Here is a 25042-nt window from a genome sequence, read left to right as displayed (position 1 = left end):
AAACTTGATTATTTTCTCATGAGTTTTATTTGAAATTTATATAAAGTTATTTGATTACTTATTTATATTTTTTATTTATAAAATTCAAAGTATTACAAAATAATTTTTAAAAAATAACAATTGTTTTACAAGAGTAATTTTGTCAATTAAATATGTTATATATCTTATCATATTATTATGAGCAAATATGTATTAAAAACAAAATATATAACATGATCAAATAAATATATGATATATCTGTTATCCTGTGTGCACCAAACACAGGATATGATAACTGAGTATAACTGTTATCCTGCTGTTATCATATCCTATCCTTATCCTGTTTTATATCATATCATGTCACTATGCTATCCTGCGCACCAAACGGGCCCTTATTTTATTCTTTCTAATTGGTGCACCAAACAAGGAATTTGAGTAGGATAGGATATTTTTATCATATCCTGTCTCTCTATCCTGTACACCAAATGGACTCTAAAGAACATAAATTTACAATTACCGCATGATAAAATTTCTATATTTCTAAATACGTAGTAAAAATAAATATCAAGATTAATCCCCTATAAATATAGTTGGTACTTGATACAAACATTATATAATTATATGTAATATACAAAAATTGGAATTTGAATTCTAATTCACGTAATGTAGTATGTGTTTGGTTTTGCGGTGGACATAATTGATTTTGACATAATTGAGTTTGGCAAAATTGATTTATGTTTGGATATATTCATACAAAAGTGAGTTGAACAAAGAATTTGAGTGTAAAAATCAATTAGAATCAGAAAGGTACAATTTCTATTTTCAAGTAGAATCAATTCTGGAGGCAAAATCCGTGAGTTTAACTCAGTTGGTTGGTTGGACATCACATTATATATGCAGGGGGTCGGGGTTCGGACCCCGGTCATCTCACTTATCCACCTTATGGATGGAATTTCTAGCCATTAGGCTACTTGACAAAAAAAACAATTCTACTTTTGAGAAACCAAACAAGCCTGAATTAATTCTACACGTCTAGAATCGATTCCGGCTATTCCATAATTGAAATCAAATATTCACGTATTCATCTTAAAAACGTAAAACGACACTTAAAAAAAAGAATAAGTGAGTATTAGTTGATCCAGATAATTAGGAAGTCAAAATTTCAAGTATTCCCAGTAACTAACTAAATATTAATTTTCCCGGGAACGATATAGATTTTGGCCTTATTATAATAATTATTATAATAATAATTTGGTTGAAAGTTCTTTAAGCCTGTGGAATTTATTTAAAAATAAAAACAATACAAACCATAAGATGCATGCATATCATCCTCATTAATCTTTTATCCACAAACGATGCTTCGTATGAAACACAAATGATGCTTCGTATGAAATACTCTTCATGACTAATCTTTCTTCTTGTCTAGAGCTAGCGCCTACAACAAGTATATATATATATAGATGAGTAAAGTAGGAGACAATCATTAACTAATTTTTTATTGACGATTAATCTTCTTGTTTGAAGCTAAGATACAATCATTCAAACTTCACTCATCCTTAATTTTGCCTGCTGCAATAATATGTGTGAGTTCAATTTCCTTTCTCACATGTGTCCAGATATTACTTAATATTTTTTCAATTTAAGTCGTTTGATTAAAAGTTTATATATAAGCATGACACACTTTATTACATCGATATTAAGTATGTTATTGTTTAATAATTAAGTTAAAATTTTGAATTATTTATGTAGTTATTGTTGTGGCAAGTGTGAGATGAATTAGGTCTTACGTTGCTTAGAAAAATGAAGGTTGGTTGAACATTTTATAAGTGAGGGTACCGATAAATATAATGCCTTAAGGTTTTAAATAAAAGTGTGATGTTTAACTTAGTACTTGTATAGTCGTTTTTAAGCTTAATGTGGAAGATCAATCGTTATTAAATTTTTAAAGGAATAAAAATTTAGCAGAGACGATGGTTCAACTGACACCTTGTACCGAAAGTCTTATTGACAAAGGTGGTAAGGTGACAAGTCCCATTGAGCTAAGGGAAGAATGTTGGGACAAGTATGATATACCCTCCAGAATGCCTTCTTGGTTCTGGTTGTTAGTGCACAAACCAGTTGAAGAAGAAAAACTAAGGAATTGACAGAATTAACAATTTGTGTTGGTGGAGTGTGAGGCAAGCTAACTGAAGGAGATGTTAAAATGTTTTGATTTTACACATTAAAACAACACTGGTACTATCATATATATATATATATATACCACAGTCTGAAAGCTTCACCCTATAAAACAATTTTATAAGGTTGAATTAGGCTGAGTCTAAAATTCTAAACATGATGCTCAACATAAGTAAAATCATAACTCTGTTTTTCATTTTGTTTTGATGTTAATATACAAACAAAACTGAAACTATGCTGACTTAGATTTTTATAAATTTTTGCAGCAGAAACTATACACCATGTCTCTGATTTTGCTCAATATGCCGGTTTTCTTGTTAGTTATACGGTAATGGCATTTGACGGAAACGTACCGAAGTTGGTTCGCAAAGCCGAAAGGAAAAAGAACAAACTCATTTCAAATCGAGATCGTGTGCAACTAAAAGTACATGAAACTGATCGTAAAACTGAAAAGGTGAGCGATGATGTGTATGTGTGGCTAAAAGAAGCAAACATACTCATACAAGAGATGGAAGATATGAAAACAGAAACAGAAGTACCATTACCATCATGGAATGAATTTAAAATATTACTGGAAAGAATAAAGGCACTAAATGCAAAATGTAAATTTGACCCATTTTCAACTCCAAATTTAGGTTTAGATCGCTTCTCAGACGAAAATATTGTGTGTTTCAAGTCTACAGAGAAGGCTTCAGATGAACTTTTAGAGGCATTGCAAGATGATAATTGTTATAAAATTGGATTGCATGGTAGGCAAGACTCGGGTAAAACATCGTTGGTGAATGCAATAGGTAAGAAAGTCAAGCATTTAAATGTTTTTGATGTGGTTATATTTGTCAATGTGACCCAAAATCCAAATATCAGGATAATTCAAGATGAAATTGCTGACTCGTTGAATATTATATTCAATAATATTATCACTGATGCCGGGAGAGCAATAATAATCTCCACCGCAATAAAAAATATGGATCGTCCAATACTTGTGATCTTTGATGATGTTCGGGCAAAATTGGATATAGAAGGTGTAGGCATTCCTTGTGATAGTAATCGATGCAAGGTCATTTTGACCACATGTTGTCAAGAAGAAGAATGTGACTTTGTAGACTGTCAAAAAGAGATTCAACTTGATCCCTTATCTATATTGGAAGCTTGTACTTTGTTTGTAAAACATTCAGATATTCATGAGGAGGAGAAATCCACTTCATCAAAATTATTGAATGTAGCACATGAAGTTGTTCATGAATGTGATGGGTTACCTGGAAAAATTATAAAGGTGGCATCTTCCTTAAAAAATAAACCATTTGAGGAATGGAAAGCATCACTAGATAAATTGAGACATTCAATAGCCGAATGGCATATTTTCCTCAGTTTTAGAGGCGAAGATACTCGAGACTCTTTTACAGGTTTTCTCTATTATACTCTACATAAGGAGGGGTTCAAGGTCTTCATGGATGATGTGGGATTGGAGCGTGGAGACAAAATTTCATCATCTCTAATCAATGCAATCCAGGCATCAAGGATTTCGATTGTTGTTTTGTCTGAAAACTATGCATATTCCACTTGGTGTCTAGATGAACTTGTTAACATACTTGAGTGTAAGAACAAGATGAAAAGCCGAATAATTTGGCCAATTTTTTACAAAGTAAAAGCATCTGATGTAAGGCATCAAAAAAACAGTTACGAAAAAGCCATGGCTATTCATGAAAAAATGTTTGGAAATGACTCTGAGAAGGTAAAGAAATGGAGGTCAGCTTTAACTGAAGTTTCCAGCTTGAGTGGATTAACCTACAAAACTGGGTATGTGGTATGCTTTTAAATATTTTTAGTTTCATAATAGTTAACTGAATCAATTCTTTACGAGTCGAGCTCAGGCAGGTTTGACTCGACTAATTTCCACCCTAATTTTATGTATTCTTTTAATTGAGCAAATTTTGATTAATAGATAACATGAAAACTTTTTGCTTACATACATGAACTAAATGGTCTTTTAATTTTGCAGGTATGAATATAAAATAATCCAAACAATTGTGGAAATGGCCAATGATAATAAAAATCGGTCGTATATGGAAAGCATATAAATATGGACTAGAAAAGGAAAGCTTCAAAATTTCTTCAACAAAGAAGCACAAGACAGAACAGTTTGCAGTTAGTTGCTTGCTAATAAATAAACTTAAGTTGTAACTTGCATGTTCAGTAGTAAGAAGTTTTTTTCATCGTGTTATTCATAGTTGTTTCGATTGTTAGTTTGAATTTTTTTGTGATTTTGTATTCTTCAAATTGTAAATAATTTGTGACTCTTTCTAATGAAATTCCCACTATGCAATTGTTCTTGTTAATTATCTGTTAAAACAACATTGGTGAAAACAATCAACTACAATGAACCGACTTGCCTAGATGAGATTGCATCAACTACAAGTTTTGAATTACTCTCAAATATGACATGAGAGAGCCCTCTATTCAATCCTTGTTCAATTGCTTCCTTGAGTGTTATGGCTTCTCCCTCCACTGTGCTTAATCTTCGTTGAATGAGATTAGTTCCTGCAAGTACAAAATGTCCATAGTGATCACATAAACACCATCCCACTCCCGTTGTTCCAACTGCGTCGTAAAAGCTCACATCTACGTTACACTTCAAGTATCCTTGCCTCAGTGGTAGCTACTGTAGTGTTGGTAGCAGTGCTGTTTGCTGCTGCATATTCATGCGGTTTTGCTCCTCAATTAAACCTTGTACTGTAGCCCATTCTTCCCACATCTGAATCACCTTCATACCAATTTGCCGTGCGCTCAACTTGCTGTCGTTCCACACAAGGCTGTTCCAGTTTTGCCAAATATTCCATATGAGGACAGCAACCTTACCTGCAATCTGTGCAGTCTAGGTACTGCATATGCTGAAGATTAACTCGTGTATGCTTTGGTTCTCATTCAAACGCTATTGTAAAACATTTCCTAGCCCCGCGACATTCCATCCTTCCTTACTTCTTTCACAATCACAGAAAATATGTAAATCCTCTTTCGGTTCCAATGTGCATAAGGACATTCAATTGGACATTGTACAAAGAGATTTCTTAACGGTGCCCAGGAAGGTAAGCATCCCTTACAAATCCGCCATAACATATGTTTGACCTTAGTTAGGTGGTGCTTGAATCTTCCATAAAGTTCCCCGCGCTTCTCTACCTCTCGGTTGGTGCCATAGAGTTATTTCTTTCATTATTGTCCTAAATCCGGATCTTACCGAGTACTCTCCATTGCTTTCCTCACTCCAAATTAATTTATCCTCTTGAATTAAATCCAATAGTGGAACAACAAGGATGTTTTTTTACCACCTCCTCTGAAAATAACATTTTAAGTTGTTCAACATCCCATTGCTTTATATATGGAAGCATAAGTTGTTGGATAGTTAAATTCTACATACCTTGATTTTGAGGAGCTTATATACATCTACCATCTTTTACTCTCAACCATGGTTCATTCATCACTCTTCTGCTACTTCCATTGCCTATTCTCTACCTACAACCATGAAATAGAGAGGACCAAGGAAAATACCTAACTTTGAGGATTCGAAGCCACCAAGGAGTTTGGTTTATATATTATGTTCCAACTTTGTTTTACAACCATTGCCATGTTGAGAATTTTAAAATCACGAAATCCTAGGCCTCCATCCTCCTTAGAACACGCCATTTTATCCTAAACAAGCCATCAGGTACTCTTATTATTGTTTCCACCACCCCACCAAAAAAACATTTATCATTCTTTCTATATCATTAGTCAATGAATCCGGTAAAAAATAGATACTCATAATATGTGCCGGAATTGCTTGTAAAACGGATTTAATCATTACTTTCTTACCGGCTTTGGAGAGAGGTCGATTTCTCCACGAATTAATTCTCTTCCATATCTGATCCTTGACATATGCAAACGTCTCTTTTCTTACTCCTTCCCACCATCGATGGTAATCCAAGATAGATGACACTATCCAACATGTGTCTAACTTCCATTATATTAATTAGTTCTTTTTGAGTTGCTCGACTAATATTGCGACCAAAGAAAACTTCTGATTTAGCCAAATATATTTCTTGACCGAATGTTTCCTCATAAGTTTTAAGGATCTCCATCATTTTTCTAGTTTCAAACAAATAGGTTAGATCTGCAAAAAAGAAAGTAATTATCAGCAAAAAATAAATGAGGCACCATCGGCGCCCAGCTACATATTTTAACATCGTGAATTTCTCCGCTAGCCACCGCCGCCTTTTTGATAAGAGTAGTAAGACCTCCTGCCACTAAAATGAAGAAGAGGTAAGAAGATAAATGGCCTCCTTGCCTCCTGCCATTAATGCAATCGAATCATCAAGACTTTCCGATTGTTGTGTTATCTGAAAACTATGCAAGTTCCTCTTGGTGTCTTGATGAGCTTGCTAAGATCATTGAGTGTATGCAATTAAGGAATCAATTGGTTTGTTTGGCCTATCTTTTACAAAGTGGAACCGACAAACATCAGGAAACTAGAAAATAATTATGGCGAGTCTATGACCAAACATGAACAGCAATTAGGAAGTCACTCAGAAAGATTACAAAAATGGAGGTCCGCTTTGGCTAAAGTTACTGATTTGGCTGGACAAACTTACCAAATCGCCGGGTGCGTAGTATACTGAATTGAGATCCCCTTGTATATATATATATATATATATATATATATATATATATATATATATATATATATATATATATATATATATGTTTGTAGGTACAAGTACGAATATAAGTTTATCCAAGAGATCGTGGAAGATGCCAATAAGATTAAAAATCGATTGTATATACGAAGCGTGGACATGGACTAGAAGGATGGCTACATTTCCTCTTGCAATAAGTGCTACACTAACCAGAAGTGAAGGCAAACAACTACTAGTTAATAAACGAATTATGATGTAATATACAAGTTCAATGATAAGCTATAAATTAGTTGTTGAAAACTCTATTTATTTTGTATCAACCTAAATTCAAATGTTAAATATCTAGTTTCTTGAAAAGATCTAAATTCGCAGGGTGGTGACTTTGCCTAAAGTTGTAAATAGGTCTTCATTGTAAAGTACAATTCATATTTCACACAACAAAGTTAAACGGTACAAGGCTTGTTTGGTAGCTAAGGGGTTTGCTCAGACATATGACATCATAGATTTTCTCAAGTCTGAGGAAGAACTATACATGAATACACGAACATGACATTGACTCGTCGACACCGGTAGTAATTTAAGAAAATGAGTTTATTGCATGTAATCACACAAACGTGACATTGACTCGTCGACACCGGTAGTAATTTAAGAAAATGAGTTAATTGCATGTAATCACATGTGTCAGTGTTGGACACGTCTTCGATCAGACAAGTCGATGCAACATAACAAGTCTGTATAAAAAAAAAAAGACTCGAGTCAAGTCAACATCTTATTGTTTTCAATGGTTGCTTCTCACATCAATAATTGAAGAAGGAATGGTAAACTTCCTATAAAATGTGAGCATCAATATATTACTACATCCATCCTTTTCATAGGACCTTTTCAAATTTTCAACTACATAAAAATATCCATAATTATAATAACTCTTTTTTGAAACTTGTAATATATTAGAAAGATAAATTAATATTATTTTGTTGCTGTCGATCTTGTTATACGGTAGGTATATGATAAACTAATGGATTCACACCTTACTCACAGCTAATGTATACAGAGTCATTGACTTTCTAACCTGCTGCTACAGCACCCAAGGCATTGACTTTCTTCTGATTGGCAGAGACACACCAGTACAAATATTACACATCATGTTTACATCTGACGAGCATATGTCAGATGTAAAATGCTATATGGAGTAGTCTTTTCATCTGGCTTCAATGTCCACAGATGTGAAAAATAAATAGACAAGACTTTTTACATCTGGCTTAAATGTACCAGAAGCATAACTAAACGCGGTGGCAATCTTGTAATTATGGTGAAAATTATCTAAAATATATATATATCTGGCTATATGTAGCCACAGATGTAAAATGTCAGGTTGAATAAAAAAAATAAAATAATATTTTTGGAACAAGGTAATAGTCATGTGTATCTGATATCTCTCTACCAATTATCAAGACTTAAAGAAAAAACCCTCTCATCACCTTCGCGACCAAACCCCAGCAACCTTCGCGAAGAACAACCCAAAACGCAGCAACCCTGCTCGCAGCAACCTTAACCTCTCTCTCAACTCACCACCAGCGCCGTCCTCTCTCTCAACTCACCACCAGCGCCGTCCTCTCTCTCACTCGCAGTCGTCCTCTCTCTCACGAACCCTAACTCCAAATCGAAGCTTAACTCCAAATCAAAGCTTCTCTTTCTTTCTCCGGCCTCTACTCTCACGAATCGAAGCTTGTTTTTCTCTCACCCACAACTGAAAACGCGGGTACTGATTCGAATCTCTCTCTCGTCCCTAATTGCAGAATGAAGCTCTCTCGTTCCTCTCCCTCCGATTGAAAACCAAGGTACTGAATTAATGTTTACGATTTGGTTTTTCCCTTGCTCGATCTATTTCTTTGTGTATTCAATCATGATTTCAATTTTGATTATCTTTTAGGGTTAAGTGAATTAATGTTTCTGTTTGAAATTTGAATTAATTCAGAGTATTTGAAAATGGGTCTGTCATTCACGAAGCTGTTTAGCCAGCTTTTCGCGAAGAAGGAGATGGGTATACTTATGGTCGGTCTCGATGCCGCTGGTAAGACCACCATTCTGTATGAGCTTAAGGTTGGAGAAATCGTCACCATTCCCACCATTGGTAAGTTTTATTAATTATTTCTATAGAGAAAGGTAATCATAATCATAATATAAGGAATGCTAAGAGTAGAAGAAGTAACAGAATTCATAACAGAATTGTGAGAGAAATATTATTGAAGTGAAGAAATTGTTATTACACTTGAATAGAAAGAGATAACAAAAGAGCTATTTATACTACATAGGTGCTGTATGTTAACTACTGTGTGTACTAGCACACTTAATCACACTTATGCAGTGAGTTAAAAACTAATAGACTAAGTAATAGTTTCCTTGTTTTTATCTTCATTTTCTTCAATTCTCAACAACCTTCCACAAGCTGGAGCTTGGTAAATATCTATCAAGCCAAGCTTGGACACAAGATTATTGAACTTTGAAGTTGATAAAGCTTTAGTAAGAAACTGTTCTTCAATTCTCAACAAGGAATGTTTGTAGATAATGTCAACGTTTGTTTTTTCAATATCTTTTATCAATGGATTATATTGAGTGCAGATTTTGATAATATAGATCGTATTGTGTAGGATTTTGGTAATTGAAGTTTCTGCATAATTTTGTTTGGAACCGTGTCTGGTATTTGAGCTGTAGCCGTCAAACCGTAACTCCGTTTTGAATAATATTTACATGTCTGGAAAGCTGACGAAATTATCTTCGATTGAGTACCAATTTTGTAATTTCTGGATTTATAATGAAGTCTGGGGATGTGTTTGAATCTAGGGTACTGATGCTGTCAAATTGCTGTTTTTGGACTGCGGGTTTTACGTGCTCAAGCTACGCGAACGGATCATTAAGAGCATACTGAACAGCTCGGAAATGTTGGAATCGCAGGTGGGTTCCTTTAGATAAACTCTCACTTAATAGAGTAGTCTTATTAGTTTTCCCCAAAATCCAACTATGCATGTTAACTTAAGTTTTAGGGATTAATTAGGGAGAACTCATGAAATGACTTAATTAATGAATTGAATATGCCCTACATGTTGGAATGTTGTTGATTCGTGGAACTTTAGCATAAACTGAATGATATATAAACTGTTTTGGAATGGTAAGTGCTGCTGAATGTTGCAGGTTGTGTGTTTGAGCAGGTTCACATAGCTATGAATCAATGCATGTGTTTTCCAGAGCTTAGAAAATGTGTGTTCTGAGTCTATGAATCGGTGCATGCTATACTTGAACCGGTGCATAGGCTTCAGGATGTGTTTTATAAAAACCTGGAAAACGTGTGAATCGGTGCATACCCTGTATGAGTGACTCAAACATGGCCTGGACAGAGTTTGAATCGGCACATAGATAGTATGCACCGGAGCATGGAACTTCAGAATCACTATTTTTGCAACAAACTGAGTTACATGAACCGGTGCAAAGTCTTATGAACCGATGCAACCTGAGACTATTATGCTTTTGATTTATGGATGGAGGTTATGTCAACTAATTTAATTTAACTAAAAACCCTCCGTCACGAATAATATTTTATAAAAACAATAAGTGTCTAAATTCCACGATTACGGATTTTCTACATGTTTAAAATCAGTACACTTAGAATTTAATCAGGATGATTAGGATAGTTAGAAATATCCTCGGGAAGGGTTGATGGGCAGGTTAATGCGATTTAGATTCTTAAGACAGTTGATCAGATTATGGTGGTTGATCCCGAACCACAGATTATCTAGCCTTTGGCTAAGAGTCTAGCTTTTGCCATGAGGGATTCTTCACTTTTAGTGGGAATCAAGTTATTTAATTTGTGAGCTGAGGTGGTTCTCTGATCTACATTTAATATCAGGAACTACAATCAGGCCTTCGAGACCCGCTCACCTCGAAGTGTCCGTGAGTTATAAAATTAATCAAGATAATAAATTTTGTGATACACCTTTATTTATGTTTAAGCTATTCAATTATGAATATGAGTTATTTTAGTGATCAACTGATTTATGTATGAGCCCCCGGTGTAGTCACCACCGTAGTTGGGGTAGCAGGAGCTCACTGAGGCTTAGTAGTCTCAACCCACGATTTATTGATTATAGGTAACAGGTTGAGCAGAATAAATGGATTTCCAAGAGGATTGTAGTAAAGACGCTGTTTATGGAAACTTCGTAGCATTGATCACCTGTTAATTATTATAGAAGATGGCTCAAGGCTTGATCCTGGTTGTTATGTATTCCATTTCGCTCTGATGTATAATATATTATAGGTTGTACATTATGACAGTTTATTCAGGATTTTGTCAAGATTATGTATTGCCCGGCAAATTATCTTGTAATTGTACTATGTCGGACAAAAGTTATTCTGTAATTTTAATGTTTCCCGATTCAGTTATGTATGCTCCTATTGATATTCTAGATAAATCAATATGGGGTGTTATATAGGATGTTTTGAATTGTAATGACTTGTATTTTGCTTGAATGTAATTGTATTTTGGTTGAATGTTGAATTGTAATGCTATTTTGGTTTTTTTTAATTACAAAATAGGATTTAAAATATAAAAAAAAAACGCAGGATTTTGAAAGAAAAAAAAATTAAATAAAGTTACTATTTCACATCTGGTGACTTGGTCAGATGTAAAAGGTCCAATTTAATTAAAAAAAAAAAAATAAAATTGGTCAGCTGAAACACGAGAACAGAGGTAAAAGGGAGTAATTTTACATCTGGCGAATGTCAGATGTAAAAGGCGTAAACTTACTACTTCTTGTACGTCTACCTCTGACTGGGGTCAGATGTAAAATGGTGTTTTGGCCAGATGTAAAAAGTGTTTTCTGTACTAGTGACAGTCATTTCCATTTTCCACTTTCTTCTGTTGATCCTTTGTGTTGTTTGTGCATGCAGCGTATATCTTTTGAGTAAGTGAGCCTCAATTTCATGCATTTCTATAATTCATTTTCCTTCTATAGTTGTTTTGTAGTACCATTTTATTTTGTTGTGAATGATGTTAATCAAGGCACCAAGCTTGCTTTCATTTTCTATTTGATCAAGTGTTGCACATTTCTCTAATTCATTCCATTTCTTACTAGATCATCACATACATTGTAATCCAAGGTATGATTGGTTGCCTTCGATTTTATATAGAAATTTATTTTATCTGTCACACATGAAATATTTGTCGGCGATTGATTATTTTTCAGGTTAACTGCTTTGCATGATAAATACTCACTCAACTCAATGCTATTGGATATCTTTGCAGATTTTTTGGTCAACAAAACTAAGAAGCTAATATGTTTGAAAATATCATGAAAGATGTCGAGAGTGAAAAAAAGAAGTTGATTTTAAATCGAGATATTGTGCAGGAAAAACTTGGAGCAACTCCTAAAACTGAAAAGGTCAACAATGCTGTTTTTGAGTGGCTAAAAGAAAGTGAAAAACTCGTAGAAGAGGAGGAGATTCTCAAAGAAATAACAGAACTAGAGATTCTCAATTATGATTGTTCATTTGCATGGATACAGTGGTTATTGTGTGCTGATCATAAGATGAGAAATAGGAGGTACAGAGAAATACTAGATAGATTAAAGGCACTGAATAGCAAGTGTGAATTTGAGCCATTTTCCACAACAATTCCACCTCTAGAGTACTTCTCTTCTGGATATTTTGTGCCTTTTAAGTCAATAAAAGAGGCTTCAGATAGACTTTTAGCGGCATTACAGGATAGTAATTGTTCTACGATTGGATTGTATGGAAAAAGGGGCTCTGGTAAAACAAAACTGGTGAAAACAGTTGGTGAGAAAGCGAAGTATTTAAATATTTTTGATGAAGTTGCATTTGCTACCGTGTCCGAAAACCCAAATGTTAGAAGGATTCAAGATGAAATTGCCGACTCTTTGAACCTGAAATTCACTAGAAATACTCAAGCTGGAAGGGCAAGAACAATATCTTCAGAATTAAAAAGTAAGGATCGAGTTCTTGTGATATTGGATGATGTTCAAGCAAGGATTGAACTAGAGGATATAATAGGTATTCCTGGTGATGATACGAAAGGTTTCAAGGTGCTTCTGACCACACGCCGTCAAAGAGAATGTGCTTTGATGGATTGTAAAGAAGAGTTTTCACTAGGTCCCTTATCCGACGATGAAGCTTGGACTTTGCTCAAAAAACATTCAGGCATAGGAGATGGGACATCATCTGACATATTAAACGTGGCACGTCAAGTTGCTTTGGAATGTGAAGGGTTACCCGGTACAATTAAAGAAGTCGGATCTTCCTTAAAAAGTAAACATATTAAGGAGTGGAAAGCATCATTAGACAATTTGAGACATTCAATGGCCCGATGGCAGATTTTTATCAGTTTTAGAGGAGAAGATACTCGCTTCTCTTTTACAGGTTTTCTCTATGAAGCTCTACTTCGAGAAGGATTCAAGATATTTATGGATGATGGTGGAGGATTGGATACTGGTGACCAAATTTCACCCTCTCTTATTAATGCAATTGAAGCATCAAGGCTTTCGATCGTTGTTTTATCTGAAAACTACGCTAGTTCCTCTTGGTGTCTTGACGAGCTTGCTAAGATTCTTGAGTGTAAGGAAAAGAAGAATCAAATTGTTTGGCCTATCTTTTACAAAGTGGATCCGTCACATATAAGGCATCTGAGAAATGGTTATGGCAATGCCATGACTGAACATGAAAACGTTTTTGGAAATGAGCCTGAGAGATTACAGAAATGGAGATTGGCTTTGTTTGAAGTCGCTGGTATGTCTGGAAAGCCTTATGAAACCAATACCGGGTGCGTAGTATACTTTCAAATAGTTTTACTAACGTTATTTCATAATTACGCAGTCTCTTATCCACTATTATAGTCGTTAAGTTAGATAGTTTTTTAAGATATGGGGTAATGGGGAGTTTTAAACAAGAAATTTTCTTTTCTTTGTAACTACTGTGGTATCATTTTAAACATGATTTATTAACAATAAATGTTTTGTTCAGGTAGCTCCGTAGCTGTATTTTAAGTGACGATTAGCATTTGTGAAAGTTTGTTGCTCATACTTAACTTCATATACTCTTATTGCGAAATAAACTGAATTGAAAAATCCTTTGTATAATTTTGTAGGTACGAATATAAATTTATCCAAAAGATTGTGGAACATGCCAAAAATATTAGAAGTCGATTGTATATACGAAGCATGGACATGGATTAGTAGGATGCTTACATTTCCTCTTACTAGTGCTACACTAGACAAAAGTGATGGCCATGCAACATCTAGTTGTTTAAATATGAATGAATTACGATTGTAATATACACATTCAATAATAATTTGTTTTTGAATATGCATGATTCCTAGAGGTTACGGAAGACCTGCTATTAATTTTACAATTGACAAATATGGTGTCATTAACTTGGTATCTTATACTTGGATGTTGCTAATGTAAATCTTCGATTTAAGCTCTGACGATATTTTGTCTTACCATGAATTTTGTGACGCTGTGACACACTCTCAATGGTTTTTTGTGAAGAAGTTTCAAAATAAAGTTGAGATTCTGCAGTTTGAGAGAGAAAAACACAAAGGTTGAAAATTTTAAATAAGAATTCCATGATATTTATTGATATTCCACATGTTCCCTCCAGTGGAAGTAATTCTGATTGAGACACCGTCGAACACTAAATATGGTAACCTATTTCAGTAGAGATTTAAACTTCAATTCGCCACAATTTCAGCATGCAATAAGAAATCTGAGCTTGAGGTTTGTTCTGTATCAGTTCTACTTTTTTCCCTAAGATAAGGTTGTTAATGTTGGTGACTTGAATGTTGTTAGTTTTGAGGCATGAAGAACTTGATTGCTCTAGATGTAACATGAGCTAAGACATTGAGTTGAAAGATATTGTGAAGATTAAACTCTTCCACTCCTCTATTGTGCATGTATGACTGAATTTTATGTGAAAGTTATGTCCCAATTTTATCATAAAGCATTCAGTTTCAGTACTTTGAGATAGAATATATTGAACCTTAATTTTTCACTCAATGCTTAATAATCTACTTTTGGTTTTACACTTCTAGCTAGCCAAACATTACTGGTTTATTATATCAAGTTTGGCCAAAACAAAATACTAAATAATAATCCCTATTAGCTATACTCAAGCATAAATATCATTAAAAAATGCGTACAGAAAGAATTTGATTAAGAGGGGAACCACCTTGTGTGCTCCACAGGTTTCCCGATGAGGATTAGTCATGGATTATATCATGATAACCCGAAGAAAAAATATATCATTTAATAAAGGAACGTCAGCACAATAATTAATTATATGTATTATGATTATTAGTACTATATCATGAAAAAGGGACTTTGGATTATTTCCCTTCAAGAAATTAACCACTCAATTAATTTTAGTGATTATTACTCTCTCTAGTATGACAAGTTGCCAATACTCCTAATGAATATGAATTTTGTAAAATTTACTGTTGGATTCAAAATTTATATCATATAAATCATTCATCAATTTAAAAAAACAAATTAAAAATTATTTGATATGTTATTTGGACCCATCAAGATTAATGGTTTTTGTGGTTTATTGAATACTATTAATCTTGATGGATCTCAATAACATATCAAATGATTTTAAAAAAATTTAAAAAATTTATGGATGATCTATATGATATAAACTTTCAATCCAACGGTGAATTTTGTAAAATTCGTATTCGTTAGTTGGTTCAGTGGTGATTGACGTTCAACTTGATAGGGAGAACCACGATGATCGAGAGAGAACTGAAACCACTTGATGTCAGAATTGACCTCCGAAACAGATTAAACTAATGGTGAAAGTTTTAAAAAAAATGTGTATTTTATTAGTTATGTTAATCTCTAAATATGTCCATAATTAGTTAATTTAGTACCTAAATCTATTTTTTATCGGTCTTTTTTGATAAATCACATATTGTAGTGAACAAAATGACTATATAAATTTAGCAAATGTTAAATAGTGCCACAGGGGCATTGATTAAGAATTTAAATTTAGAAGGTTTTTCTTGAGTATTGTGTAGTCAACACATGGAAAGTCTAAATTTTGATTGTTTCAATACATAACTTTTCCTTTATTTCTTTTTTTAGCTCCTTAACTAATGTCCCGGGGCACTAGTTAGCAAGACCCTATAAATTTTTAAATAATTATACACTTCACAACAATTAAAAGAGATGTTACTCAGAAAAGAAGAAGAAAAAAAAACAATTAAAAAAGATATACTGTATAAATCTTGATCATTGACCAATAAAATTTTATGCATCCTTCTTCCCTGGGCCCACACGTTTTGAGTCTTTTCAAAATTGAATGAGAGCTTTCTTATGAAATACTCTTTCTTCTGGTCAAGAGTTATGACATAGATGGATGAAATATTAGTAATGGGTTCACAACACACTTGATAACATCCATTAACTAGTTTGAAGCTAATAGACACAATCATTCAAACTTCTTCACTCATCCTTAATCTCTGCCAACTGCAACAATATGTGTGAGTTCAATTTCCTTTCTCTTGCTTCTATTCTCTTCTTTATATGTTTTAGATTAAGTAGTATTTAATTAAAAAATTAGGTATATATAAGTAAGATATAATATAAGTACAATCATAACTCTGTTTTTTTTTTTTTTTTAAGTTAACATATTATTAGATGGGCTAGCTAACATGTTAGCAACAACACTAAAGGATGTCCAAAAAGAAAAGAACATCTTGGTTTCATTTCGAAATGTTGTGCACGTAAAAGTTGAAGCAATTGATCATGAAACTGAAAGGATTAACGATGATGTGTTTGAGTGGCTAAATGAAACACAAATAATCATACAAGAGGTGAAGAATCTGACGGCACAAGCAAGAAAACGACATGTAGATCAGAATGAAATTAGGAAATTAAGGATAGAAGTAATGGACCAAACCGTTAAATATTTTTATTTACATCGCCCATATTTAACTCGAATTCCAAGTTTAGGGCATTTTTCTTCTGAAAATTTTGTGTGTTTTAATTCTAGAGAGAAGGTGTCGGATCAACTTTTAGTGGCACTGAAAGATGATAACTGCTATGTGATTGGATTGTATGGTATGCATGGCTCTGGTAAAACAACATTGGTGAGAGCAATGGGCGAAAAAGTTAAGTATTTAAGGATTTTTCATGAGGTTTTCTATCCCAAGGTAACCCAAAATCCAAATATCACAAAGATGCAAGATGAAATTGCTGACTCATTAAATATGAAATTTGATAAAAACAGTGAATCTGGAAGAGCCAAGGGAATATTCTCAACAATAGAAAGTATGAATCGTCAAATTCTAGTGATTTTTGATGATGTTCGAGCAAGATTCAACCCAGAGGATATAGGCATTCCCTGTAATAGTAATAATTGCAAGATCCTTTTCACCACATGTTGCCGACAAGATTGTGACTTGATGTATAGACAAAAGGATATTCAACTTGATCCTTTATCTATAGAGGAATCGTTGACTTTGTTCCAAAAACATTCAGGTATTCACGGTGAGGACTACTCCCCTTCATTTGACTTATTGAATGTGGCACGTGCAGTTGCTTCTGAATGTGAAGGGTTACCTAGAACAATTAAAGATGTGGGATCTTCCTTAACAAGTAAACCAATTGAGGAATGGAAAACCACACTAGATAGTCTGAAACATTCAATGGCTGAATGGCAAATTTTTCTTAGTTTTAGAGGAGAAGATACACGCAACTCTTTTACGGGTTTTCTCTATCAAGCTTTATCTCAAGGGGGGTTCAAAACCTTCTTGGATCATGGAGGACTGCACACAGGAGACCAAATTTCACCCTCTATTCTAAATGCAATTGAAGCATCAAGGCGATTATTATTTTATCTAAAAACTATGCAAATTCCTCATGGTGTCTTGAAGAACTTGTCAAGATTATGGAGTGTATGAAATTGAAGAATCAATTAGTTTGGCCAATCTTTTACAAAGTGAAGCCATCAGACATAAGACATCTAAGAAATAGTTATGGCAGAGACATGGCTCGACATGAAAATAATTTTGAAATCAACTCAGAAAGAGTACAAAAATGGAGGAAAGCTTTGTTTGAAGTGTCTAATTTATCCGGAAAGGTTTATACAAACGGGTATGTAATATACTTCAAAAAAAACTTCTATTTGCATTATTCTATAATAAGCAATTTTTAGTCTACCAGTGATAAATTAAGAATATGATATATAGTATAATTCCACTCTTTTTGGAAGCATGTGACTTGTTAAAAAAGAAATATGGTCTTCTTTATATCTATCAATTTTTTGACTAACAAGAAAGACATGAATATTTTTTTGTTTAAGTTTTGATTTTAGTTTTACTGCAGGTTTTCTATTCTATATGACAGCTTGTTCTTGTGAAAAATTATAGTCATACTAAACTTTTATATGTTTTTTGAATGAATAAATTCAAAACTATCTGCATAACTAAATTAACAGATCTTGTATACATATTTTTGCAGGTATGAATATGAATTTATTCAAAAGATCGTGGAAGATGCAAATTGTATTAGAAGTCGTTTGCAAATACGAAGGACAGAGATACGGACGTGAAAGAATTGCTATGATGCCATAAATGTAATTGAATTTTCAAAACCTGATTGCATTTGTTGAAAAATAGATCAAAAGACAGAATAGCCGAACTAGAAGTTTTCACTTAATGTCCCGTGAGCTTAACTCCGTTGGCAGTGATATTGCATTATATATGTAGGAAGTCGGGATTTGAACTCTGTTCATTCACTTATTTAAGTTTCACGTATAAATATTATGACTAGGGTTGTTATCTTATAAATAGATATGCTAGGTCCCCTTTGCCATCACGTTATCACAGCCGCCACGCTGAGAGAATAAGCTTGTCTGAGGTTAGCTCATTGATAACCCCATAAACTGTAGCATTTGATCAGGTAGAGGAAAACCTTGTCTAACATATCGATGTTTTCGATATTGGCGCGCTTTCGGTAACAATATTTTGTGATTATAATTATCAAGTAAGTGTGTTCTAATTCCACTCTTTTTGTCTAACATATCGAAAACATCGATATGTTAGACAAGGTTTTCCTCTACCTGATCAAATGCTACAGTTTATGGGGTTATCAATGAGCTAACCTCAGACAAGCTTATTCTCTCAGCGTGGCGGCTGTGATAACGTGATGGCAAAGGGGACCTAGCATATCTATTTATAAGATAACAACCCTAGTCATAATACACGTATGTTCTATTCAATGATTGCTGGTTTATAATATTTTATTGTTATATCACCATGGTATTAGCAAATAACGATTTCAGATTTAAGGCATTTTGTTAGTTAGACCTTAATGATAAGAAAAAGGAAATTTCCTATAAAAAAGAGTGTCAATATTAAACATAAGAATCTCTTGAAAAAATTTCTTTGTCCCTTTTTTATTGGCCTTTTCAAATTTTCAACTATTTCTCTATAAAAGTACACATAATTATAAAAAAAATGCGTAGATTTTGAAGGATAAACTTAGAATAATAATATAAATTGTTCATAAGTTTAATAATACTATTTGGTAGTTAGGATGTTATTTTCTGATTATGATTGTTGATATTATTATTATTATTGACTTCTTTTTTTATTGGTGATTTTTCTAGGAAACTACGACCTCATTGACTTGTACATATATGGTCAATACTCTTGGTTCCTTGTTATGGGTATTAAGATATACGTGTGATTATTACTAAATTACCATTTTTGTTAAATATATTCGATGATAATTTTTTATGTTTTAATGCGAATTGATGATATTATAATAAGGGATATACAATTGGGAAAGAAGAAATAAAAACATCTAAAAATTTATAAGATTCTTATAATTAGGAAAGAATTACAACCAATTAAAACACATTTTTCTTTAGATGATAGTATTTGAATTATTTTGCTAACAAGACTAATTGAATATTTAAATATATAAATATTGGTTACGCAAGTAGTATATGCTTCGGTAAACAAAAATGAGCTGACAATGAAATAAAAATTTAAACTTTATATTTTTTTTTTCAAGTAGTTTAGTAGCTAAAAAATCCATCTTAAAGGGTAAGTAGAGTGTCCGGCCTGAATTCAAACCCGGCTCCTGCCCATATAGTGCGATGTCCCTACCAACTGAGCTAAACTCACGGGGACAAATTTAAACTTTACTATATATATTAAAGGGAAAATAATTAATATAGCATAGAAATATTCTTGCACTGAAAAAATAGTTTTTGTACTTTTAAAAGATTAATTACACAATTTTTTGAAACACAATTACAATATGTTGTTCCTTAATATTTGTCTGTTAGCATTTTCTAAATTTTTTGGGGTTAAAAATTTATAATAGTATTTTCTTCACAATAAAAATATATAATGATATTATTATAAAAATCCTTGCTTCCGTCCCTAGTAAATGAAGCTTCGTACGAAATTCTTTAAAACAAAAAGAAAAAAAAAAGAAGCTTCGTATGAAATAATCACTTCATTATTATAACTATAATAATAATCTATTACTACTAATCTACTATGTATATATAGATGAGTAAAGTAATGGGTTCACAACACACTTGATAATCTAATTCTATATATCCATTAATTTGTTTGTTGACTAATTTCTTGTTTAATTTGAAGTTAAGAAACAATCATTCAAACTACACTCAATCCTTAATGTCTGGCTGCTGCGACAGTATGTGTGAGTTCAATTTCCTTTCTTTTTTGATAAAAAATTCATTTTCCTTTCCCACGTTTCAATTATTTTCTTTAGGTGAGATTTACTTTACCTTCCCTTCATAATATACTAGTCCCACACCCGTGCGATGCACGGGTGTTATGCGATATTTTATATTATAATGTTGAAAAATCATTCGTATAAATTGAAACAATATGTATTATGAAAATTATAATAATAACATCAACAACAACAACAAAATAATAATAATAAAAAAAGTGATGTAAATATATATAAGATAGATATTAAAGATGTGTTTACATTTCAAAAAGATTACAATGGATCTTATTGCATCTACCAAAATAAGTTGGTAATCCATAAATTGTCATGTCACTATGAAAACAGTTTGTGGTCATACTCATACACTATGGTTAGATTAGTGGTTGCACAACTATCTAGGAATCATATATATAGATGTTTATACATTTAAAAAACTTATTTATACATGACATTTGAAGTTACTTTGGTATCTTCTTCATTAACATTGATTAACAATATCTTTAACTCATTCTTCAAAATAACTATGGAAATGACAATATATCATTGATCATGGAAAACAATCGATGTTGAAACATAAATTTTTATTTATATTATAAATCTCATTGGAGGATTCTGAGTTGGATAAACTACTTCATTATCTCTTACCAAAAAACTATTGTATTATCGAATTTGACATTTATATTAATTTGAAACTTATTGGAGCAAAGATAAACCAACTTAACTCATACTCAAATATCGAATATGAAAAAAATCATACAGGGCATAACAACCATTAGTAAATTTTATTTTATCTATTTTTTTTATTAACATTAGAAAGTAGTCCTGACAATCGACCAACTCCTTATATTTACAAAGATTGGACAAAAGATTATTAGCAAAAACATTAACTTTTTTGAAAAAAAAAACAATAAAATACATAAAATAATAAAATGAACAAAAAAAATTAAAATGAATAATAACCCAAAACATCAACAACAATAACAATAATAATAATAATAATAATAATAATTACAAATAGTACCCCACATTAAATGAATGTAAGTGGATGATGTGGCTAAATGAAAGATTTTCATTGGTTTGTGGATTAGGATTTAGATAGACAATTCCACAACTATCTAGGATTTATATATATAGATTTCAAATGTAAGTAGTGAGGCAAGCATTATTTTTTTGCATTGAGTGAGGCAAGCATTTTAGTAATCCATTATAATGATTTATTGCATTTATGGTATGAATTAAAACATTCCACATACTATCTAACTCTTGATTTATATATCCACAAAAAAAAAATTAACTAAAGGCTATGATTGGTTGATACAATTAGGGTTATGATTAATGGTAGGAAAACTATTTAGGATTTATATATATAGATGAGTATTTAGGACCTGGATTGCATGCATTCGCTTTTTTGGTGCAGTCGTGCAGTCGGGCTATTTGTAGCCGTTCGATCAAGATCGAACAGTCATGATTTAAAAGTTTTTTTTTATTGACTGCATTTATTTAAACCGTCCGATCGTGATCGAACGGTTATAAAGTTACTGCACCAAAATTTCAACTGCACATAATCAATTTCCGAGTATTTATCCATTAAACAATAAGGACAAGTCACGTACATAAGTAGATTTGCATGTGGTATCCAACTTTTATTTCACATGCACATTGTTTGTTCTCATTATTGGTTGATGAATAAATACTACTAAACTCAGAAGTGACTTTGGTTTAAAGAAAATCTTTTTGTCCTTTTCTTTATATATGTATTTCATATAATGCTCAAAATAAGTAAAATCATAAAACAAAAAATAAATAAAAAATGTTTAATATATATACAACGCTAAAAACAATGTTGATTTACATATTTGTAAATATAAAATTTTGCAGTGGATATACTATATACTAGTATTCTATATTATTTTTCTTGTGGTACCAACCAGGGTGTGCGTTACTGGTACTTGGATTTGATTTGAAAATAGAAAAGAACCGATTGGTTAGAAATCGAGATCTTGTGCGTGAGAAAGTTGAAACAACTGATCATAAAACTGAATTGGTCAGTGATGTTGTGTTTGAGTGGCTAAGTGAGACAGAGATACTAATACAAGAGGTGGAGAATCTGATGGAACAAGAAGAAATAACAACACGACAACAATTTAAAAAATTGCTGAAAAAAGTAATGGCACATAACATGAAATTACTTGACCCATTTTCAACTCCAATTCCAAGTTTAGAACACTTCTCTTCCGGAAATATTGTATGTTTTAATTCTCGAGAGAAGGCATCGGATCAACTTTTCGCGGCACTGAAAGATGATAATTGCTCTGTGATTGGATTGTATGGTAGAGAGGGTTCTGGTAAGACAACATTGGTGAAAGCAATGGGTGAGAAAGTTAAGTATTTAAAGATTTTTCATGAGGTTTTATTTGCCACAGTGACCCAAAATCCAAATATCAGAACAATGCAAGATGAAATTGCTGACTCCTTGAATATGAAATTTGATAAAATTAGTGAAGTTGGAAGAGCCAATAGAATATTATCAACAATACAAAGTATGAACCATCCGATTTTAGTGATTTTTGATGATGTTCGAACAAAATTCGACCCAGAGGATGTAGGCATTCCTTGTAATAGTAATCGATGCAAGATCGTTTTGACCACATGCTGCCGACAAGATTGTGACTTGATGTATTGTCAAAGGGATATTCAACTTAGTCCCCTATCTACCGAGGAATCTTGGACTTTGTTCCAAAAACATTCAGGTATTCACGATGATGAGGAGTACTCCTCCTCATTTGACTTATTGAATGTGGCTCGCGAAGTTGCTTTTGAATGTGAAGGGTTACCTAGAACAATTAAAGATATGGTATATTCCTTAAGAAGTAAACCAATTGAGGAATGGAAAACAACACTAGATAGTCTGAAACATTCAATGGCCAAATGGCAAATTTTTCTCAGTTTTAGAGGTGAAGATACACGCTACTCTTTCACAGGTTATCTTTATCAAGCTTTATCTCAAGGGGGATTCAAGATCTTCATGGATGATGGAGGACTGCAAACTGGAGACCAAATTTCCCCCTCTCTTCTAAATGCAATTGAAGCATCAAGGCTTTCGATTATTGTTTTATCTGAAAACTATGCAAATTCTTCCTGGTGCCTTGAAGAACTTGTTAAGATTATGGAGTGTATGAAATTGAAGAATCAATTAGTTTGGCCAATCTTTTACAAAGTGAAGCCATCAGAGATAAGGCATCTGAGAAAATGTTATGGCAAAGACATGGCTCAACATGAAAATAATTTTGGAATTAACTCAGAGAGAATACAGAAGTGGAGGTCGGCTTTGTTTGAAGTGTCTAATTTGTCCGGAAAGACTTATACAACCGGGTACGTAATATACTCCAAAATACTTCTATTTGCATTATTCCATAATAACTAATTTTTAATCTATTAGTGATGGCCGTTAAGAATATGATATATGTATAATTCCATTCTTTTTAAAGGTATGTAAATTGTTAAAAAAAAGTTTGGTCTTGTTTATAGCTATCAATTTAAGCATGATTTGAGTAACAAGAAATTTAGTTGCAGTGCAGGTTTTCTATTCTATGTTACAGCTTGTGCTTGTTCTTGTGAAAAATTATAGTCATATTAAACTTTATGCATGTTTTTTGACTGAATAAATTCAAAACTATCTGTACAACTGAGTTAAAAGATATTGTACCTACTTTGGCAGGTACGAATATGAATTTATTCAAAAGATCGTGGAAGATGCCAATCGTATTAAAAGTCGTTTGCAAATACGAAGCGGATAGATATGGACTCGAATGAATGTCAATCATACTAAAAGTCGTTTAGCAAGGCAAAGGTTTTTGGAATGCTTCAGCTTGGGGAATGGGGACTGCTAATGTCACTTAAATTAGGAGAAATCAAAATTATGAAGCATGTGATTTAGCTCGTTTGTTAGATAGGGGAATTCCCCTCTTGATGTTGTTTATGTCTGAACTCATCTTTATGCAACTGTTTTTCTGTCATGGAATAAATGCAGGTAGTTGAACTTTAAAAAAACAGAAACAAAAACATCAGCAGTAGTACATGTACTATTTGCATATCACAATTTGCATTTCGTGTGTCATAGCTCAACTATGACATCTGTTTGTTTTTTTTAAGGTGAAATAGTGGGAGTATCAGGGTTGGAACCCCAATCCCTGTATTTTACATGCATCCGTTTAATTATTTACTAAATAATGTTCAAGTCTCCGGTGTACAAGTGATACAAGTATTGTTGTGCGCTGATGTTTTGTTTGGGGTTGCACGCAGGTTTTTTGTTTGTTACTTATAAGTGTTTGTTGTTTATAAGTCACTTTGAAAAAAATAAGAAAAATGCTTAACATTACGAAAAATGAAGGCAAGAATGGCAAGAATGAATCATGGCAAGCTTTGATTGGTTATTC

General features: G+C 32.8%; 3 protein-coding genes, 2 long non-coding RNA genes and 1 pseudogene across 8 annotated transcripts; 5 read left to right on the top strand and 1 right to left on the bottom strand.

Annotated features, from left to right (window-relative positions):
* The first annotated feature begins 1454 nt into the window (after positions 1–1454).
* Positions 1455–4279, top strand: LOC123882209 (probable disease resistance protein At4g27220). The gene is made up of 3 exons (XM_045931018.1): positions 1455–1562; positions 2424–3954; positions 4157–4279. The coding sequence occupies exons 1-3, from the start codon at positions 1559–1561 to the stop codon at positions 4233–4235; spliced, it is 1614 nt and encodes a 537-aa protein (XP_045786974.1). The 5' UTR covers positions 1455–1558; the 3' UTR covers positions 4236–4279.
* Positions 4280–4496: 217 nt separating this feature from the next.
* LOC123882210 lies at positions 4497–6828 on the bottom strand. Its single transcript, XR_006799740.1, has 3 exons — positions 6004–6828; positions 5570–5841; positions 4497–5485 (listed from the first exon to the last, which is right to left on the bottom strand). It is a non-coding gene; the product is annotated as an uncharacterized LOC123882210 (long non-coding RNA).
* Positions 6829–7966: 1138 nt separating this feature from the next.
* On the top strand, positions 7967–11366 carry LOC123882208. Of its 3 annotated transcripts, none has more exons than XR_006799739.1 (4): positions 7967–8662; positions 8800–8955; positions 9473–9776; positions 10967–11366. It is a non-coding gene; the product is annotated as an uncharacterized LOC123882208 (long non-coding RNA). The 3 variants fall into 3 exon arrangements; XR_006799738.1 differs by having other exon boundaries at positions 7971–8662; positions 9666–9776; positions 10967–11305; XR_006799737.1 differs by having other exon boundaries at positions 8800–9776.
* Positions 11367–11734: 368 nt separating this feature from the next.
* LOC123882206 (probable disease resistance protein At1g61310) lies at positions 11735–14462 on the top strand. 2 transcript variants are annotated; one of them, XM_045931015.1, is made up of 3 exons: positions 11735–11975; positions 12121–13650; positions 13975–14462. In XM_045931015.1, exons 2-3 carry the CDS (start codon positions 12152–12154, stop codon positions 14060–14062), a joined length of 1587 nt encoding a protein of 528 aa, XP_045786971.1. In that variant the 5' UTR covers positions 11735–11975; positions 12121–12151; the 3' UTR covers positions 14063–14462. The 2 variants fall into 2 exon arrangements, with proteins under 2 accessions (XP_045786971.1, XP_045786972.1); XM_045931016.1 differs by having other exon boundaries at positions 11735–13650.
* Positions 14463–16235: 1773 nt separating this feature from the next.
* LOC123882207 lies at positions 16236–18626 on the top strand (annotated as a pseudogene).
* A 3414-nt stretch (positions 18627–22040) lies between these two features.
* LOC123882203 (probable disease resistance protein At1g61310) lies at positions 22041–24732 on the top strand. The gene is made up of 2 exons (XM_045931014.1): positions 22041–23978; positions 24325–24732. Exons 1-2 carry the CDS (start codon positions 22717–22719, stop codon positions 24401–24403), a joined length of 1341 nt encoding a protein of 446 aa, XP_045786970.1. The 5' UTR covers positions 22041–22716; the 3' UTR covers positions 24404–24732.
* The last annotated feature ends 310 nt before the right edge of the window (positions 24733–25042 follow it).

Source organism: Trifolium pratense, linkage group LG4 (assembly GCF_020283565.1).
Source record: "Trifolium pratense cultivar HEN17-A07 linkage group LG4, ARS_RC_1.1, whole genome shotgun sequence".
NCBI lineage: Eukaryota > Viridiplantae > Streptophyta > Magnoliopsida > Fabales > Fabaceae > Trifolium > Trifolium pratense.
The sequence above is the reverse complement of the archived record's forward strand: the minus strand, read 5'-3'. Positions and strand labels throughout refer to the sequence as shown.